At 33.4% G+C, this 16,747-nt stretch overlaps 1 protein-coding gene across 12 annotated transcripts in view; it reads left to right on the top strand.

The window, feature by feature from the left end:
* Positions 1–16,747, top strand: part of LOC105453289 (nuclear receptor coactivator 2) — a 131,824-nt gene that overhangs the window by 74,941 nt on the left and 40,136 nt on the right. For 11 of the 12 annotated variants that reach the window (XM_011695102.1, XM_011695108.1, XM_011695107.1 and 8 more), the window contains exons 2-3: positions 5,633–5,740; positions 10,508–10,646. In XM_011695102.1, coding sequence (XP_011693404.1) covers positions 5,633–5,740; positions 10,508–10,646 — 247 coding nt within the window. Of the gene's footprint in view, positions 1–5,185; positions 5,248–5,632; positions 5,741–10,507; positions 10,647–16,747 lie in introns of those variants that run through there. The other variant, XM_011695100.1, reaches the window with a different exon arrangement.

The raw sequence follows: 16,747 nt of genomic DNA, 5'->3' as shown, positions 1-16,747 counted from the left end.
GCAATGCTTCTTGTTTTGACGATCTCGTTTTTTGCGTCCTGTTTTGATATTGATGCTTCGCGCGTTCTTATTACCGGCAATCGCTGTAACGCAAATGAGATTCTTGGATTTTTAAATCTCTTTTACCTCCCTTAATAAGGTTATCGACATGGACGCGCTCGAAATAGATGGGGCCATACACATTTTGTTTTGCATGTTTCGACGAACGACACCGTCGCGTGTTTGGCAGTCAATGAGCATATATTTTTAGCCGATAAAAATCGGCAGACAGATGAAGCCGCGCGCGACTTTGCATAAAATTGGCTAGTGATAGCCGGCGATAATATAAACCCCCGTTATTAACCCGTGATCCTAGGCTAAAAATGCCAGGCATTTCCGCGGCTGATTAAATTTTCGCCGCTGAAAGTAATGCATATATATTGACGTTACATCCACCGGCGGTCATATAATGCCAACAACCACGTTAATTTACTTTCAATCGGATATATTCGCATTCGGCTTCATTAATTTAAAACGCGATATGTCTTTGCGATCGTTAATCTTTCGACACTGAATATATATTTCTAGCTTTATCAAATTGTTATTAAAGGAGTGACGCGTTATGCCGTTTCAAACGCGCTATTTTCGCGTATATAAATTATCGCACGATCATGTTGATCGATCATTAATAGACGCTTCGTTAATTCAGACGGCGTGCAACACGACCCGTTGAACGACTGTTTGTTCGACACGGTGGAAGCTCGACACACTCGCCTCGCGGGCGTGTGTTCTGAAGATAGTGAAATTATTTCCGCTATGCTAACGAGATGTTGCCTGCAATCGGACGTTTATGACAAGACTCGCTTAATCAATTCGCGGTCATTTTTTTCAACGCTCGTCACGCACTTTCGTTTCCGCGGAACAGAACGGTTATACGGGCACGCACGAAGGCGCATTCCCGCCGATCTAATTTAGTCTTTTCTTTTTTCGCGATCTGTCGGCGTAATAATGTTTTTCATGAATCTGGGTCGAGGTAATTAGGACACGTTATCTTAAGTTTATATACTCTCAAGATATATTAATGCTATCTCGTTTTCGTCATTCATCATGTGCTTCTTCATCGCGAGTGTGAAATGCAATATAGTCGTTTTTACACAAGAAACAAAGTAAAAATATTACTACAAAAGTATTTAAGCCATTTACGATATTGCGACACTGACGAACAATTCAGTGTTTACCGAAAAATTTAATAGCTGATGAAAGATTCAACTGTGTATATACTCATTCCTTAATGATAACTGGGAGTAGTACTCGTATTAATCTACTAAATACTAGCACTACATTAAATTACGAATAAGTAAATTTTAACTGCAGGATTTTTATTTGTCTATTATTTGTTGATATTGATCGAATTACTAATAATTGTTGCGAGAATTTTTAACGATTTATCTTTTGTGAATCTAGGCGTAAAAATTGCTAAAATGAACTTTATAAATTTAAAGAATTAAAAAGTTTTTGCGAGTTAATAATGGGAAGGATAGTGCTTGTTATTTAAATTACTAACGATTAAGTATAATAATTCTTTTGAATAACGCTATGTATTAATTCTTACTAGTATTTCGACTTTAAAGATTTTACAAAAGGTGTTCTTTGGTCGTTAGTTCGCAGGAAATGTTTTCGAGGAAGCAATTAAAAGTTAGTACAACAATCTGCATAATTGAAGGAAAATTCCGATGCCAAATCCGTTGAAATGACATCCGCATACGCGGTTTGCGCTGCTTAAACGCATACAGATGGATCCTCTCGTATCTTGCGGTCGTTGCTTACCGGGGCTAACGAGGTTTAAATTGCAGTATTTTATGCGCGGTGCTTTTACGATAACCCCCGTTCAATTTTTTGCCGCATCTTGCCGAAATTCGAAATCCGATTATAAAGTGACGTAAGAATCGCCTGATATAAGTTACCGTCGATCTTTCGAATTTTTAACAATCACCGATCGCGCTGCGGAAGAATAATCTTCTTGCGGGTATTTCGCCGATAATGCAATTCAACATCAATATTTATATGCATTCTCGGCACAAAATTACGCGTCTTCTGTATTCTACTCGTGCTGCAAGCTGCTCCAGGAATTATATGTTTTTTTTTCCATTGCTTCATCCTTTGTGTTTTAATATTCATCCTTTGTTACAATTTAATATTATTCTCTTTGTTATTTTTTAATATCTAAATATTTTATATGACATTTTTGTACTTGTAGTTTGTTGACGGGCGACAATCATCTTGAAAGAGTAACATATGATATTAAAGGAAAAATTTAATCTTTTACATCCTTAATGTTCTAGAATTTTTGAAATTGTATAAACATTATTCGTCACAGTTTACACATTTGAGCAAAAAGGAAAAATTCAATCTTTTTTGACATCAGCAAATTTCTTTATCTCTGACGAAATTTAATTGTCAGTTTATATTACTTTTATGGAGCAGCTGATTCATTTAAAATTCTACAAATAATTCTGCGGCTGTTACAATACAACATAATGCATTCATATTAAAGAAGTGGAGCGCAAAGAAATACACTTGAAAAATATACTTGACCTATATAATAATAATAATAATGGCTGTATGCGTTTATCTTTATCTTTCACGCTCAAAGTGAACAAGCATACACACACGTACATACATTCGCGCTTCAAAGAAAGAGAGAAAGAGAAAGGAACGGAAGAGATGGTAAAAGAAAAAAAAGTGTACGAAGTGTATTTAGAAAGAATGGTCTCTTTGTTAGCGGGATTCAAACGTGGTCAAATAAAAAAAAAAGGAAAGAGCGCGAGCGCGAGCTAACCAGGAAAGTGATGCAACGCGTCTAATTTACGATGCAGTAACCCATGCACTTTACAACTCGTTAATTGCGTTATCGGCATACCGATAAATTAACGACCACGAGAGAGTCGCGGGCGTAACGCATTTATCAAAGCGCTGCATCCAGCCCGCCGAACGCTAGCCAATCGTCGTAACGTGTCCCATTATCTCGCTCGTCGATCACGTAATTTGTAATTTTCAAAAGCCGCACAGTTGCGATTTTTTTTTATGCGTCGTAAAAAAAAACCTGCGTACCGCGCGATTACATAAAGCGAGTAAACAAGTAGTTTTGTGCGTGAAGCCACGTATAAGTTATCATCTCAGACAAGGTCTTGATACCGAGATACAATAAGCTTGAGTGATTTGCTTGCTGGGTATGCGAAATATTCTAGACTGTACGTACATTTCTATGCACAGATAATAAGAATAATGAGAGAAATTTTTGTTAACGGACAAACCAACTATGCGATATCGAAAGTTTTAAGGAGCTTTGAAAGAACGCGTACAATATAGTTAACAATGTATCATTATGTTCTGACGTGTAACTGTGCCTTTTAAGACATAAAAATTTGAGATAAGATTTTCATTGTCAGCGTATTTAATATTGAAAATTAACTTGCGCTGAATGATAACCTTTTCAAATTTTTTGTTAACGAAAGAGTCGTATTAAATTTAGCATAGTATTCATTTAGTATATTTATAGTATATTCATAGTATATTCATTTAGAATTATTCATTACAATTAAACTAACATTTAACGCTAAAAAAATTATTCAATTTTCTAATATGCGAAATCCGTTCGATGAGAACGGAATCGAAATAAGATTTTGAAACGTAACTCTAAACGTGCGAATTAACGAATAAAGAGATCCGCGTTGATTAGATAAGACTGGTAATTTCGGGACACCCTTTACATTGCTGTACAGTACTCATTATTGTGCGCGCGATTATCTATTATCTTTAGGCACTTTGTTAGCGGCCGATTCCCCGGTTTATTATAACGCTGCCCCGGCGTGTGTCGCCATAAAGGAATTTTATTGATTCGGGGGAAACGAACCGAAAAGGCATGCACAAAGGGCGAAGGGAGGCTCCGCGCCGTCGTCGCTTGCGCGCGCGATGATAAACTGCCCGGCGGTTGTCGTAGCCGAGTGGTGAGAAAAAAAAAGACGATCTCAAGGAATCGCACGCTGCATTACGCCGCCGGGAGTAGTCCAAGGCATTATTTCGAGTCGCTCTCTTGCGCGCCCCGCGCGCGTATTTATAGCGGCCTCGGTAAATCCAATTTCGATAAAGGAAGAGAGAATAATTGCGCGAAGCCGGGCGCGAAAGAGGGCTTGCGAGTAACGCGTAGGTTCAGAAGGCGCGCGCCTCAAGTGCCGTTAAGCTCGATATTAAGCTTCAAATTAATATCGAGTGAATTAAGACGCTGCTTTTAGACGTCCCGCGAGACTTTAACCATTTATTTTATTTCTCTATCTCTCTCCGAGAGTCTCTTGTTTTACGTTCGTTTTGGACCGTATATTATTGTACGAAATACAGTATTAGCTCTCTCTCTTTCTCTCTCTCAATTGGGCTAAATTATGTCTGCGAAAATCGAAAAATTGAAATAATTGACATTTTATGTATCTCCTAAGGGTTTTGCTTAGACTTTTACACGGAAAGAATGATTTTACTGGGTACAGATCTGAAAATAATTTTTGTTGGGCAATGAAAAATAATTTTAAAATGTCATCCTTCAATTTATTCAAAATAATTTTGTTGGAGAATCAAACTGATTTCTAGAATATTAAAATACTTTTGTTGAAAAGTTAAGAAATGCTTATCATTTTCAACTTTCCAACAAAATTATTTTGACGGTCCAACAAGAATTACTTTCAGATCTGTATCCAGCAAAATCGTTCTTTCCGTGTAGAAACCGCCACGCTCTCGGTTGAGTGAATCGAAGTGTCGATCTGCGATCGCCGAGAGATTCAAGTAAATTTTTTCGGTGTGCTTTGTCGACAGTGACGTGGGTGTCGGATCGCCTTTCAATAATGCAGGATCATTTCGCACAAGTATTATCGATTCCGAGTTTGCCGAGGATTATGTATCCCCACGTCTTGAGCCCTCCATTGATTTCGAGGTAAACGAGCCGCGAGAATATGACAAATAGGAGAAATGTCAGCGGTCGTATTAAACACGTGCGTGTATTATACGCGAAGAAACAGTGTGCGTACACGCACAGAGTGGGTGAGGGAAGAGAATTGCCGGGCGGAAGGGAAGGGAAGGACGCGGGGCAAGTGGAAGAATCGCACGCGCGGCTTTCGTCCACGTGCAGCAAATTATAGTTGAGCGCGAGCTTGATCATTCCAAGACGAGTCATCTTTGCGACAAGATGAAATTTTCCGAGGGATATCTCTGGCAAAGAATAGGGTGCGCGTACGGTGATATTTAACATCGATATATATTTTCTTTCTTCTCTCCTTTTTGACAATGATTATTGCAACGTCGCGACGTTATCGGTGCGCGAAAGGGCGGTATCAATTTCTTGAATCTATTGAATTTCTTCGAAACGAGCCTTTCACTTACTCTCAAGTTACTTTCTTGCGAGCATTTTCAGTGACAATTCAAGCTACAGTGATTTTAAATAAAGAATAAAGACAGAAACGTTTCCAGAATTTTATTTTGATATTAACGATACTCACGTGATACTCATATCGATATCTATACCGATATATCTGGTAGTGCATTTAAGGACTTATTACTTTTCGTGCGTCTTATGCACTTCTGTCTAATTGTGATTGCGCTTTTGTTGCAGGCCTGGCCCGTGTGAATTGCAAGACCCGTTGTGGGTCAAAATGAGTGCGATTACTGGCGGCATTACCAAGAAAAGAAAGAAATCCGATGCGAAGCCTCAGTCGCAGATGTGAGTATCAATCTCCTGCTTTTTGTTCCTTCTCGCGGTACAAGCTCGAATTCCGTAATCTGGATGGTACAATGAGTGATAAATACCCGCGGTATTTCATACCGCGTATTTGGTAAATGCGTCTATCAGTGAATAAAAATAATTCTGTATTAGCGTCGTTTAATTCAATTCTCAGAAATGCTATTCTAAAGAAAAAAAGACAATTGGATCATATTAAGCGGATTACAAAAATATGCGTCAAGTTCTTTCCTTGTTATATTTTTGCATTATTCGTTTATTATATAATTCGTGATCTTATTTACGTAATATGATTTTGTTACGTAATATGTGATTTTAATGTTGTAATAATTACGAAAATTTAAGCTTTATAATAAATTACTTTAATTAATTTCAAAAGTAAATAATTTAATTTCTGTTAATGGAAAAAGGATTCAAAAGAATATCAGAATTTAATTTTATTTTTTAGTTTTTATTTACAAACATTCATCGTTGTTTATTTGAGAAATACTGTCAAAATTTTTTATTGTTGAAAAAATTACGAAAATCTAATTTAGTTTAATTTCAATGAAATATTTTTTAGCAAAAGTTTAGCAGTAAACTAGTGTACTGCTAATGGTTTTTGTAGCAATATTACGAAATAATATAACAGTAGAGAGGATGGGAGAAGCAAAAAAAAGAGCAAGAGAAAAGTAAAAAATTGCTTTGAAATATAAATTTGACAGGCTTGAAACATGAATTTGACGAAGCATAAAACGTGACAACTTTAGATTTAAGCCTTTAGATTTAATTAACCTTGGATTAATTTCTTGTGGAATTTTTATTAAGGGCCGCGTGTCCAAAATATCAAATGGAGCGTGTGATTTTGAAGTTTGAAAATGATTTAAAGGCTCGGTGATGCGTAACACACCGTAATCCGTTGCCATCCAATTTGCTAAAGAGCTTATCGTTTCGATCGAATCATTAATGACAAACACAAACGCGGCGAGTGTGTACGTGCGCGTACGCGAGTTTTTGAGTATTTGCTACTGATTAAACGGGCTTTAATATCAAAATAACGTTTGGTCGCGCACGAACGAAATTTTATTAAACTCCTGTATAAATTTCATCTTTATTTGTGTGTTTGTTTACATGTGATACGTGAAATTTAGCTATTATTTCTATATTAGTATTATTAACGCGAATTATCGTACAGTTTAATTTTATGTTAATATCAATAATCAATAATCAAATGTTGATGGCAATTATTTGCATCGTTTTACATTTGTAAAAATTAATTAATCAGTAGAAAGAGAATCGTCGAATGAAACATTTGGACAAAATAGTATATTTAAATCTCAAACTTATTTTTTAAAATAATTTTATGGTATATAAAAGTATCAAAAGTGTTAATAGGTTTGATACATTTAGATCTGGTTTCAATATAGAAATTGGTTTTCAAGTAAAAATTAAAAGCAGCAATTTTAGGAAAAATCGCATTTCTACATAATATACTGTCACGAACAATCCAAAGAAAATAGCAGAAAACGACCTGTGTAAAATTAATACTTGATTTTCAAAATTTATTATAATAAAATTTGCTTTTTTCTCAAAGAGTTTCTTTAAAATTTCCTAAAAATTTTTTTAAATTGTAGGGTATCGATAACAAAAATATTAGCGTAATAAGTTTTTTTGTAACGTGTTCGTAACGTGAAAAAGTAATCTCGCTGAAGTTATATCGCTTTCACTCTTGATTTTAAATCCTACGGCTGATTTTGTTCGTTTTGTCGCGAGTACGTAGCAACTGGCAAGACAGTATTAAAATTGCAGAGTGGCATTATAGCAAAGCGGCCGAGAGCCACTGCTGGACCGACGTGACGTCAACGCAAGGTCAACTGTACGTTTCAATGGGACAAAAAGAATTGGTTCAGCATTTAAAGAATAAATTTTTCTTTTTTTATAACATTGCGAAATCCTTTTGCAGGATTTTTTTTTCATTTATTAATTCTCCGTGGCATTTTGTTACGCGGCGCACCGTGTACAGGGTGTTGCATATTAGGCAGTATGACGGGTTGCGCGGCAGAACTTTGCCCTTTTGCAGAGGCAGACGCGGCTCAGTAATACTAAAGATTAAAAAAAAGTACTAAAAACTAAAATAAATACTAAATACTCATTACTTACTAAGCTGTGCCTACCCCTGCAAGTCTGCCGCGCAACTTATTATACTATACCTAATATGTATATATGCAACACTCTGTATATAGAATTTTCTGATCTGCAATTTTAATAACGGATTCTTTGACCATTCAGGATTGCTGTTTTCTCGAGTGAAACGCGAGCTAATTAATCAAATTTTTTGAGAGTGAATTATATTCGAGTTACATTTTTACTGAATTTAACTCGAAGTTTAAATATCGGGATATGTTCAGAATTTAAAAAATTGCAACGATTGCATTCTCGAAGTTTTTTTCGTGGAGTCAATTCGAAATCAGTGGAATCTATTGTTAAAACTGTGCGAAAGTATAAAACGCGGGTATAGCAAACTGTGTCAGAACAAATTGACGAGTCGATTATATAGAAGAACTTGATACTTTTCTTATCACGAACGAGAACATTTTTCGACGAAACCGAGGGAACTGCAGTCACAGAAATAATAGCGATACATTCTGACATTTATTACTTTTATTGTAATTAATAAATACAATAGTTTTTACTTTATAAGAAAATTTATTAACAGAAAGATATATCTTAAAAGAGTAAATTACATTTCGAAATAATAACAAAGAGATATAACGTGGCATTTTATTCTTTGTTTATTTTTCGAGAAGAAATGTTTTAGACAACAACTTTTTAACATTTTTATATTTACACATATAAAAGAATAAAAAATTCTATTATCTTAAATTCTAACGAGTACACTCGATTTTTTATATTGTCATATTTTAGAAAATAAATATTTTAATGTTTTGAAAACATTTAATAAAGCTCATTACATATAATAAAGCATAATATTTTTAATTTAAATAACATTTGAATTAGATTTATATTTAAATAACATTTAACGAAATGCAATTTTAACTGTAATATACATGGAAAAAAATCGTTTGCAAAAGAAATGTATGTGAATTTAAATTATATTCTTATTACATTGAATGTACATCTGTTAGGATATGCCCATCAGGTTCTCACAATCGTAATTTTTATAATAAACTGCAGTATTTGATTAGAATACCTTCATATATAGTTGCCTCAATCGAAAAGTTATTCTTGTCTTTTTGATGTAATCATATGGTTTACAGAATAAATAGTGTGATTGAAAGATATATAGAATATAGTTGCACGGTTCAGCACTGAGAGTTCAGTTCCATTGCCTATATTCACGAAGAACAAAATAAAGTTTGTTATAAGTGTATGTTATGATTCTTGCTATTTCAGATACGATTTTAAACTCTTTGTTTTAGGTTTTGCATTTTGCAACTTATTTATATAATATTATGTAATATCTAACAAAATTCAAGCATGTTCAAACTCATTATTTTAAAATAAATTAACTGTAAAAAATATGTCTTTAATGTATATTTGTATATGCATGTGTTTATTTATATTAGGACCGATTTCATTTTCAGGTAAACTACAATTTATCTAATAGATAAATGAATGTTGGACTGATAGTGTTGGCTGTACAGACATTTATCCATTAAATAAATTGTCATATAGTTTTTCGGAAGGTGGAACAACCGGCCCTTAGTAGAAAAACATTTATCATTTTATGATATTTTTTTTTTTTATATTAGTGCTAGAAAGAAATATGCTTTTCGGCCGACTTTGATAGTTAAGAGGTCTCACCACCTCTGAGATTTTAAAATGATACCTTAAGTTTGGGATTTTTTATGGGCAAATGGATAACTTTATTTAAAATCTGCTTAGAGGACATTGTTGTACATATATAAGAAACCAAAAAAATATATTTTTATTTTTCTTATGTCAAAAATGGCCAGCGCACTGGCCTACACTTGAGGAATCCCTTTTTTCCTATTGGTGTACAGGATTCCAGGCACACGGTTTGGCCTTGAATAAAACATAAAAAATTTTCATTATCTATATATTAAAGACTAGAAACGTACGTATGGATTTTTCAAAATATTGATTTTTTTCAAAGTGGCAGCTATTTTACGAAAGGCTTGTATTGACAAAAATACGAATTTTTCGTTAAAATAGCTGCTATTTCGAGAAAAATCAATATTTTAAAAAATCCCTATGTACGTCTCTAGTCTTTAATATGTAGATAATAAAAATTCTTTGTGTTTTGTTCAAGAGCAAACCGTGTGCCTGAAATCCTGTACACCGATTTGAAAAAATAGAAAAAATGGATTCTGCAAGTAGGCCATTGTGTCACCATTTTGTACATAAAAAAATAAAAAAATATTTTTTTTGTTTCTGACATATGTACAACAATGTCCTCTAAACAGCTTTTAAATAAAATTATCTATTTACCCACAAAAAAATCTCAAATTTAGGTATTATTTTAAGGCCTCAGGGGTGATGACCTCTTAATGTCTACTTTCTTTTATCACTAATCGCTTTAGTATTGAAACATTGTTCAATTTAACTAACGATAAGAACTAACATTATAACTAACCAAGACGTATATCTTATTGTTAGTTACATTACAATGTAATAGCACTTACAATTTTTAGAAAATATATTACAATAGAATTACTTCTTTAGTATTGATAAGATAATCTGTCAAAATTTGGAAGTGTTTTAATTTTGTGTTTTGATTGTTTGCAGTAATAAGTGCCTTAATGAAAAAAGACGACGGACCCAAGAGAACTTGTACATCGATGAGCTTGCCGAGCTGATTTCCGCCACGGATATGAGCTCTGGCAAGACCGACAAATGCCAGATCCTTCAGAGAACCGTCGAACAGGTAAGAAGACAGATTTCTCTCGCCTTTCTTACGAGAATGATTGATAACAGTATCGTTGGAGAGCAAACCGTCGATATTTATCGTTAGTATCGTCTTTTTCCGCTTGAAAAAGATGTCTTTTTCTTCTTGGAAATAAGATGTCATATCAGTTTGAGCGACAAGATTATAAGATCAGGAGCCCTGGAATTACATAGATTATGATATTTAAACACCTAAGCAAATGTCCAAAATAAGATAGATATTTCAAAACTGTAGATATACCGTAGAACTTTACGGCAGTTATCATCAATGGAATAATATATAAGAAATTATTATTTTGTATCATATATTAATTTATATAGAAATTCCTTAGATAATTTTAATGAAAGTTAATACTTTTTCAAAACCATTGCAAAAATTATAACGATGACAATTCTATAGTTACCTTTTACGTAATTAGTTAATAAAACGCTAAAAGGAGTTTAAATTATTAATATAAATAAAATAAATTTAATGAGATAAAATTAAATCCAATTTAAAATTGCCAATACGAGCCATCGCGGTTTTAAGTGTAATATATAAATTAAACACGTATTATGAACAATACATTTAATAGCGTGAAATTTTACATATCTATTTTTTGATTTTACTGTTGGATTCTTTTCAGTGTATAAAAACGCAGTAATGGTCAGAAGATTGATCATGTGAACAATAGCTCTTTCTCTCTTCTTTTTTTAATTTTCACATATACATAAGTTCTTGTATAAACATTTTCACACGACTTTGATTGGGACAATGTGGAGGTATTAGACGAAGAGGTACAACTCAACAAACGATTAATTTTACGGAAATGAGATGTATTAAAAAATAACATAATAGTTTAAATAACGGGATACTGAACTTCTCAATCCAATGTCTCATTGTCAGTCTCATGGGTTAAGTGGGGACTTATTGAGTTCCACACACAGAGTTTCGAACGATAGTGGGAGTCAAATAATATTGGGGATTTCTTTTCCCGCTTATCATTATATTGACATTCTGCACCGATAGTAATCACAACGTTTTAGTTTGTGTTTTTCTATCGCTTGGCTTGACATACCTCTTCTTGTAAGTACCAATTTTTATACACTCGACATTTTAATATTGTCATAACTTCCATACAATTTAGTTGTATTTTATTATTAACGTTTGTTTAGACAAGAACTTATATATGTATATGCGTAGACGATTGAAAAAAAAAATGAGAGACACTGTTCAGTGTTCTGTCACATGACCAATCTTCCGAACGTTACTGCGTTTTTGTATATTGAAGAGGATTCAAAAGTAGGATCGAAAACTTCTTGCTATTAAATGTACTGTTTGTGTTTAATTTTATACATTACACTTACAGCCGCAACGGCTCATATTAGCAATTTGAAATTTAAATTGAAATTATTAATGTAATAGAGAATGCTAGTTAAAAACATTCACGTTTCACTCGCGAAGTTATATACATTTTTATCGTTCCCTCGGTTCGTAAAATTAAAAATAACTGCTCGATGTTAAAACAAAATTGCGATTTTATGATCGTCAAAGGACACTTCGTGAAGTTTCTCTTACGTGCAGATCTGTAATAAAATTTTTTTTTATTAACAATATTTCCATTGTTTTTCGTAATTTGTCCTACGCGTACGCGTTTTATCTTCTCGTCCGTCGAAAAGGCACGAGGTCATTTTGTATAATTCAGGTAGATAGACGACGTTAAATAACTCATAGAAGACGATCGCAGAGAATCTTATCTTCTGTCATCGTTTTTCATCGGAAAATCGATCGGCGAATATTAAATGTTGATCGGCGTTGTTTTCGGATCACGAGGATGTATCCATGCAAGCACGATAAAATATTTGGGAAAGCACTTTGGATTATTGAGAGATTTGTATAGAGCGAGCGGCTCTTTTATAAAGGTCGTCCTGTTTTATGGATGACACATATTCCCATATCGATATAAACGAAAGAAAGAACGACGGTATTTTTGAAAGCGATATTACATCGTCGTTAGCTTAATGAGAATTTCGCGTAACATTAAAAAAACTCGTTTTTAATGAGCTCCGCTACTTCAACACTCTGCTAGCCGATCCTTTCTTTGCGTTACGAAATATTTAGTATGGTGAATCTCCACGTTTTTATAGCCAAATCCATAGTTATTGCATCTTTACGTTTTACGATTTCCTCCGAAATCTTGATCTTTTACTTTTTTTCATTCTAAATATATGTATATGTAGAATAATTTATAACATTAAATTGATTTTAAACTTTTATATTTATGCTTTTTATTTTATAAAAATTATGACTGCCAGTTTTGAAGACATTGTATGTCGATATATTTTAGATGAATGTTTATTTCAAAAGTATGTCGCAATCTCTCAGTGTTAAATAGCTTAGAAATTAAAAACGTTTTCTGAGGAAACGCCGACAATTTTAGTACACATTCCTGTTATTTTATCGCTTAATTTTTAATGGAATATAACTCGATAATTGCGTTTTGAATGTGATTTTTTTTTATAAGAGAAACCAAAACCAATGAAGTTTTACTGTTACTGTATTCACAAGACGTTCGTCATATTCACAAAATTTTTCTAAATTCTCAAAATAATTCCCTTGTATTACGAGATCAAATAAATATTACGCGTTTATCACGTGATCTTATTTTGTCATTTGTTCAAATAATACGAGATTCAAATCGAGCTAATTTATGTGCTATCTTCTTTTACACGTAGCAAATTAATGGAATGTTGTTCTCATTATCTTTTAATTCATGCCATTTAGTATCTTGTTAATCAAACTTCAAAATTAAACTTTGTCGAAGTGAAGTCTCATTGAAGTCAAATGAAGAGTAAATAAGAGCGCTAGTAGTTTTCATTTTCTGAAGGTTACTTCTGGGCAACTGTTTATCACCAATTCAGAAGCCATTTCTGTTTCGACAGGTTTCTTGAGGGAAAAATTAACTTTGAATTAATCCACCAAAGAGTTTGAGAAACCAAATACGCACTTGCATGTATTATTGCAGTTTCACCATATTGTGCACTGTATATTGTGCAGATGGCTCTGTTGACATTGTTCGCAGATATTTCGATGTCTCGTTCTCGAGATCTTTTGGGACAACCGAGGTGTTTGAGTAATAATATACGAAAAATCTTGAAGAAACTCGGTAAATTCGGTCAACCCCATGGATTTCAGGTAGTCTCTTTCTTCCGTCGCTTGCATTTTTTTTCTTATGGGTAACTCGATCTGCCCCTTAACCGTCCGAAATACCAAATGAGAAGTATAAAATATCGTAACATGATTTTTTGGCAATTCTTCTCTATACATTTTATATCTGATTAGATATATTATGATTGTCGTGCAGAGAAATGTGCCGAAAACTGAATCCAGAAATATGTTCTTCTCGGAAGACAATAGTAAACCAGCATCCGAGAAAACACAATATAGCTCTGCAGTATCGTCAGCCAAGATACCTAAATATCAATTCAAGAAATATTCGTATTATCAATATGCAAGAAATTGAAAAATTAAAAATAACCAGAAAATGAAAGTATATGATACTACTAAAAGAAAAAAAAGGAAAAACATAATTATGAACTTTTTTGATTATAATAAATATGTTGTACTTATTAAATTTTTGAGAGTACCTGTCACTTAAAATGTATAAAAATTTATTCCAATCAAGAGTGAAAATACTGCTATTTGGAATGCACTAATATTTTATTTTTTATAAGTGTAAATTTTTAACTCCAATCATAGTAAATGTTTTATTTGTTTGGAGTAAACCTAGCGTCTTAACCTAAAATAATACTTACTCCATATTTGTGCTAGAGATAGGTATCTATGGCAGGATAGAAGACATAGGCTGCGTTCCAACATTCACTGCCAGTGCTGAAAATCTGTAGTGCACGTAACGTATATTATAGATTTTCGGTACTGGCAGTGAATATCGGAACGCAACCATCGAAACGATTCTAACTGGAGGAAACTAACTCTAATAAAAAAAATTAAACTCAGTATATGTAGATTTTTGTTAGCGTGGTACTTCTGGATGAAGCGTTGGTCGGTCTTTTTTATGTAATGTCGATTCAATAAATATCAATGTTAACACAACGATCATTAACGACTACTCGCTTACCGAACTTCTTACTTGGCACGTGCACAGTGATGTAGAGCATATTAGATTTTCTTTAATTACGAGTAAAAATGTTTACTCCACGACACAGTCGTCTTAAGCTTGAGTGATTTAATAATCACTCTATTTTTTTATTAGAATTTTATTCCAAGAAATTTAGAGAATAAGAGATATTTTACAAATACCACAAATCGTCGATCGAATCGACAACGAATATAAAAATAATTGCTTCAAATGTTGCCCAGTTGCGATTTCGGAAATCATTAAAATGTTTTTCATTCGAAAAAATTAACGTTTGGACGGAATAGTCTTTTGTATCCATGAAAAAAATCTACGCAGTCGGATCTCACATTGATATTCATCAAAATATCGATGCTATTCGTAATATTGAACTGTTCCGAAATTTGTCCCTTATAGATCCCTTACAGATTCTTTATATCCGTAGGTAAAAAAGATGCACAATAATAAGGATGCTACGCCTAGAAATATGTTTTCCTAGCAACGTTAGAATCGGAATGGACACGAATGGCTAATCATTTAGTCGCCTTAAATCAAATATCATCCGATTTTATTACATAGAAAATTTGATCTTAAAAATTTTAATTTTAACTTCTGATAACTTTTAATTTTTATGTAAATGGATAACTCATAATTTATTACATTCTCTATTTTTTTTTCGTAAATCGTGAATAATATAAAAAAAAGTTTAAGTAGAAGTTGTTTGTTTTTTAAAAGACTTATTCACGATACTTACTTACTCGACCTATTTAAAATTTCAGTCTACTCTATTTCCGAAAAATCGAAATGTCATCATAATAGGCTATCATATTTTGGATAGATTTTGATAATGAAAATTTTGTTCTAAACTTCTAACTACTATACACATCCATTAAGAAAAGATGAAACACCCTATATATACGCGCGCGTGTATATTTTTTATCCACAGATTTGATGGAATTTATTGAGTTGTGTCCTAAAATCTCGTATTATTGTTTGAAATAACTAAGACATCGAATTATCTGCGAATAATGTCAACAGAACTATTTGCATAATGTGCGGTGAAAATTAATATCTATTATAAATCTAATTATGTATATTCCATAATATACAATATACACACACATGTATCGTGCTTTTTCCATTCGGGATTATTAATCTGACTGAATTAATCGAGCGAGTTAATCGGGTGTTAAAGCAAATGGAATTAAGAAAAAGGAATTTTAAAAAGTGATACTCGCGTAGCTGGATCTATGGGATGGAATTTTGCATTTCAAATCTAATTCACTCGAGTCAAGCGCTCCCTTGACGAGAGTTAATTCACGTTTGCATAACGTCGGGCCGTTTTTCGGGTCCAATTTTATCTTGGCGGAAATTTGGTTTGATTTCCAGCCTGTTATTATCTCTAATAATCGCGCCGTTTATTTCGCTCGAAAGGTCGAAGACGCAATCACGGGTGTATTTCTTTCTAAGCCGATACGCGATTAATTCGCTAACAATAATTACAGGTCCCAAGCCCCTTTGTTAAACCGTGCTCTCGCGTTCATTTATTGCCTAAACAGACGAAGCGGCAGTTGCATAACGGCTGCTAAGACTGAGCCGTTGACTCGTTGGTAATATAGCTTATATAGTCGTATTTAGCAGGTATATTCTGAATGGGTTTTAGGTCTTGGGTTTTGAGTCTTAGAATTTTTGTTCTATGGTGACTCAGCAGTAAAGACACTCTCTTTTGTCCTACAGGATTTTTGTCCCTGTAGGAGAAAGATACGGTGTAAGTCATAAGAATTGACCAATCAGAGTCGAATACTCGAGGAGAATACTCGATTGACATTGGTCAATTGTTACGGCTCGACATACGTATTGTAAAATGGGCCTAAAGATTTATCTGCAACAGGTGTAGCAAGCTGTAAGTTGCAAGAAATTGATCAATCACAATTAAATGTGAGGAGAATAATGATTGGTCAATTTC

This window comes from Wasmannia auropunctata, unplaced genomic scaffold (assembly GCF_000956235.1).
Source record: "Wasmannia auropunctata unplaced genomic scaffold, wasmannia.A_1.0 LD336000.1, whole genome shotgun sequence".
In the NCBI taxonomy this organism is placed as follows: Eukaryota; Metazoa; Arthropoda; class Insecta; order Hymenoptera; family Formicidae; genus Wasmannia; species Wasmannia auropunctata.
This window is presented reverse-complemented; position numbering and strand designations above follow the sequence as displayed.